Source organism: Triticum aestivum, chromosome 1B, assembly GCF_018294505.1.
Source record: "Triticum aestivum cultivar Chinese Spring chromosome 1B, IWGSC CS RefSeq v2.1, whole genome shotgun sequence".
Lineage (NCBI taxonomy): Eukaryota > Viridiplantae > Streptophyta > Magnoliopsida > Poales > Poaceae > Triticum > Triticum aestivum.
Genome location: NC_057795.1, coordinates 107411108 through 107416041, shown reverse-complemented (window position 1 = coordinate 107416041; position 4934 = coordinate 107411108). Strand labels below are relative to the sequence as shown.

At 43.1% G+C, this 4934-nt stretch overlaps 1 protein-coding gene across 1 annotated transcript; it reads right to left on the bottom strand.

The window, feature by feature from the left end:
- Positions 1-3337: 3337 nt before the first annotated feature.
- Positions 3338-4660, bottom strand: LOC123087681 (peroxidase 5). The gene is made up of 2 exons (XM_044509737.1): positions 4342-4660; positions 3338-4250 (listed from the first exon to the last, which is right to left on the bottom strand). Exons 1-2 carry the CDS (start codon positions 4579-4581, stop codon positions 3465-3467), a joined length of 1026 nt encoding a protein of 341 aa, XP_044365672.1. The 5' UTR covers positions 4582-4660; the 3' UTR covers positions 3338-3464.
- Positions 4661-4934: the final 274 nt, after the last annotated feature.

Sequence of the window (4934 nt, the reverse complement as noted above, 5' to 3'; positions counted from 1 at the left end):
CCTTTCTTGACCCACTTTTTAGGTGTTTGGTAGAGTGCATGGAGGGTGCATGAGTCCACACTACCTTAGCACAAATACACTAGAAGTATGCATGAAGAGAGCATGTATAAAGAGGGGTGTTAAGTTGAGCACAGAAACGGATTCAGAGGGCGAGGCCAACTCAAGCCCATTAGGCATTAGGCATTACTTGCTACTCACAACAGCCCAAAACAAACAAAATCAAGGCTAGTCTTCCCTAAAAAAGTGCTACAGGCCTAGTCTTGGATATACGATCCGATCAAGCCTAGCAGCCTGCTCGCTATTCTATTCATCTTCATTGCTCGGTCGTCTTCGCTCGGGGCCGGCGCGTTGTAGATCGATCTAGAGACGTTGCTCAGCTGCTCGCTGCCATGATGACGTCAACCATCTACGGCTGAAAGAAGCGATTTACTCAACCTCCAGTTCAGCGCAAGCACGGCCACGATTCGCAGATCTGCAGTTAGTCTTAACTGTTAACTTCTAGATTTATAGTTTATGATCTGTTTTACTAATTTGTACCCTGAAACTGATAGAAATTGATCAGAAAATATTTGACTGTCTACTCATGTCTTTATAGATGAAGAGGAAGAAATTAATTGGGACCTTTTTAAGGCCAATTGATTTTAGTTCGCACCATGTGATGAACATGATGTCACGGTAAATATTAATGATGTGCACGACTAGTTCACTCCATCGAAGCAGCGATCACGGCTGCTTGCCTGCTTCATCGCGCGACCTTGGCACTCTAGCTCAATGTTTAAGGTACACACGTCAATATACTAATGCAGGCTACAAAGTACAATCTATCAGTACTAGATGCCCGTGAATTGGAAAATTAGAACAATTGCATAATGCAATTTGCTGGTGGTCAAATTTACTATTTAGATTAGCAATGCCATTAGAGATAAAAACCACTCTCTTTAACTCAAGGTAAGATCGATAAAGGCAACAGAAATATATTCATTTTACAAATCTGATGTTTCCAACTTGGATGCTCTTACTGTTGGATCTCAAATTCCTTTTAAGTTAACCGGTTGCAGATGATAACTCAACTCCAATCTAGTTACTGTGCAAATTGATGATCAGTATATTGTGACACCACAAGAAGTATAAGAAGTTGATACAAATGGAAGTACATCATATGAACATAACCACAGGAATTGCTAAGATTTTTATCAACGCAACTTTTGTGACTATATTCTTGCATTGTGTGTCCTGAATGATTGTTATCGCGTTCGCCCCCCTCATCTCTAAATCCTGGCTCCATCCCTGGTTGAGCATGCATGAAGAGGGGTGTTGAGTTGAGTATGCATGAAGAATGAACAACTATGCTGAGACGAGAACGCAACCAAACACACCCGAATATGCGAGAAAAGTGGGTGGCCTCTCGCCCCTGAAGAAACTCTCTGATTTTTACTTGCCTTTGATCATTTGATCATCTTTTGTACTTTGTCTACCCCCCGCTAAATCTAATGAACCCAGCCAAGCTGGATCTTTCGAAAAAGACAATCGTTCGATGACCGAAGGCATGACCGTCGGGCTCGTGGATCCGGATTCCTTGCAGCATGGCGAGTCTCATCTGACCTTGTGCCGACGCGACGCGATAGTGGCGTTGTAGTGGAACTAGAGGCGACAAAACATGATAAAACTTGAGAATAAATATTGGATTAAATCCATACATTTAACTACTGGCTATAATTCATATAGTACATGATAAAAATTCATGAATTCTAGTTAAAAAATTTGTGAACATTTTTTAAATTCAAAAGCGTTTTCAAAATTTGTGAGTTTTTTTTTTGGAAAAATCATGACCATTTTTTTTCAATTCGTGTTTTTAATAAATTATAAAAAATGTATTTTAAAATCCATGAACCTTATTAAATTTCACATTGGTACATGGCGCCTCTGATTACATGGCGAGCTAACACGCACCGCACGACCCGAAATCGCAGCCCCATGTGCGGGGCGAGGCGCCCCTACTTTTTTTTGTTTCCTTTTGGCTTTTCTTTGCATTCATTTTTTTACCTCTCCAAAAATGTTTGGGATTTTTTAAAAAGAAAGCTGAATTGTAAAAAAATGTTCACTAAGTTTGGAAGACGTTTTTAATTTAAAGAATGCCCACAAAGTTTAAAATCAATCTTTAGGGATTTAAGATAAATAAATTCCCAAAAAATCATGAATTTGAAAAAGGGTTTTGATTTTAAGATGTTCCGACTTTTATTAAATGCTCATAAATATTTAAAAGTGTTCACTCATTTAGAAAATATTCAAGAATTTCAAAAAATATTTATGGATTCACAAGTTGTTTACCAATTCAAAAAATGACCATGAATTGCTAAAATGTTCCTAAATTAAAAAACCATCAATTTCAATAGTATTCATGAATTTAAAATGTTGGGAAATTAAATAAAATGTTTACTGACTTAAAAAATGTTCATAAAAATAAAAAATATTCTAGAACTTATTTTTGCAATTTTTGATAATTATTCCCGAATTTGAAAATGTGGAAATGAAAAAGGAAAGAGAAAATAGAAAAAAAACCAAAAAGTTTACACATTAAAATGCTCATGAAATGAAATTTTTTAAAAATACGAAAAAGGAAAGGGAAATGGAATAAAAGGTTGGTAAAAAGAAACACAGAAAAGGTCCTGGGAAGGTTCTCGAACCTTCTCAAGAACGGCTGGAAAAAGACATAGAAAATACCCTGGAATGGGTCGGCCTTTGTAGCATGCGTACGCTAAGGGGTGGGGGTGTGCGGGTTTTTATCGATATCCATCGACCAGGGCGGTAAATAGAACCCCCCCCCCCCCCCCACATTGCAAATAGCTAGCTAACTATTTTGGTTTGCCTAGCGCCCCCCCCCCCCCCCCCTCCTCCTCCTCTTAAAAATCAATGTTCTTATCCAAGAACTAACCCTCAATTTTTTTGGAGCATTAGCTACTTTTACTCTCTTTTTTGGGGTCAAACTTCTAGCTATGTAAATAAACCAAAAAACTAATCCCAACACAAAATTGATGTTCTTATCGAAGACTAATTCTCAACACAAAAAAATGGAGCATTAGGCACTTTTATTCTTTTTCTTTGTGGGTGACACTTTTAGCTATGTAAATAAACCCAAAAACTAATCTCACCCATACCCATACGAAACAATTATTCTTTTTCTTTGCCGGGAAAACAATTATTATTTCTGATGTATAGTACTATGTACTCTTTTTGACATACACAAACAACCAACAATAAATCACTTTGAAAATTATTACCCATACACAACAAATAGTTTTTCCATGTAGTATTATTCTTTTTGACGTACACAAACAACTAACAAGAAAATCACTTTACAAATGACATCACATACACAAATAACATACGTACACTTCGACTGACGTACACACAAGCATATGTATATTTATATTAGCTATGCATAGGAATGGTTGTAGAATGATTGACTAGTGGTGGTTGACGGCAAAGCACTTCTCTCTTATCTCCCCCTCGTGACCAGTAAGCACCTCGACATTGCCCATCTTGACCATAGCGGCAGCGAACTTGGCCCGCCACGCCTTCTCCACGGCGGCGTGGAACGCGACGATGCCGGCGGTCTGGGGGCTAGTGAGCAGCGTTTGGTCAGAGGTGAGCGGCACCTTGCGCGCCAGCACGTTCTTGAAGTACTGGTTGTCGAACTCCCGGGGTGTGATCGGGTCCAGCGGCACCGTTGTGAGGTCGCTCGGGTTGTCCGTCGATGGAGGGCATTGTCGCCTAAGCTCCGCCGCGTAGGACTTGTCAATGGACGGGTCGGTCCGTCCGACTTCGCCGGAAAAGTTGTGGATACGCTGCGTGAAAGAGGAGCAGTGAGAGCGACCGATGGTGTGTGCACCTGAGAGCGTGACCATGTCATCTGCAGAGAGTCCCTTGCGCTTGAAGCTGGCCACGAGCTCCGCGACCTCATCAGTTGGAGGCGGCACGTTGTTGTTGAGCACCTCGTCGGCAATTGACATGCGGCCATCACGGCGGCCAGATGGGACACGGTAGTTGATGCCGCCGGCAAGGTATGCCCCGTCGCGCGCCGCGAAGGCGAGCACGTCGGCACAGGAGACGGTGCGCGGGCAGCTCGCCTCTAGGGCTGCCTTGGCGTCGTCGATGACCTCGAAGCCACGCATGCTAGGGTTATTCGCCACCGAGTCCTTCTCGGCGATGTTCCCCGGCGTCGAGTTGATCAGCAAAGAGCCGTCACAACCCTATACGTGTTGAACCACACAAAACCAACGGTCAGATCAGGTACATGCATGTACACGTGGAGGCATGCATATATTTACAACGGTTGCTTACCCTGACGAAGCAGTCGTGGAAATGCATGCGGATGAGGCCAGGAGCGAAGCCGGGGTTCCGGGCGACGGCGCGGCGGACGGCATCGCGCACGATGTCCTCGGCCTGCGGGCACGTGTGCTTGTAGAACCCGACCTTCAGAAACTTGGACGGCGGAGGCGATGCGTCCGCCACCGCCGAGATGGCGGCCACGGCGAGCAGCACCGCCGCAGCCCACGCAAACATTAAAGTGGAGAACCTCATGGCTGGGAGCTAATTCTCGAAGCAACTAACTATGGATCAGTTTGATGGCCCTAGCTCTCCAGATTCTTTACAAACTAGAGATGGATGTGGTGATGCGTTGATGGCTGGCTGGACATGTGTTTATATACTCATGCATCATGTAGCAGTTGGGGAAAAATTGGCTACGCGTGTTGTGCATGGTACCGAGTCAACTAGAAGACCATATCCGCGTGTCTATATGAGCATTGCTCTTTATTAGCTGCTTCCGTCCACCTAACACCAGCTAAAGTAAACTTACTTATTCGTCCAGTGAACCGACGTCCATTCTTTTTTCGAATATAAAGACATCTATGCCGGAGCTCCGTTGGGATTTC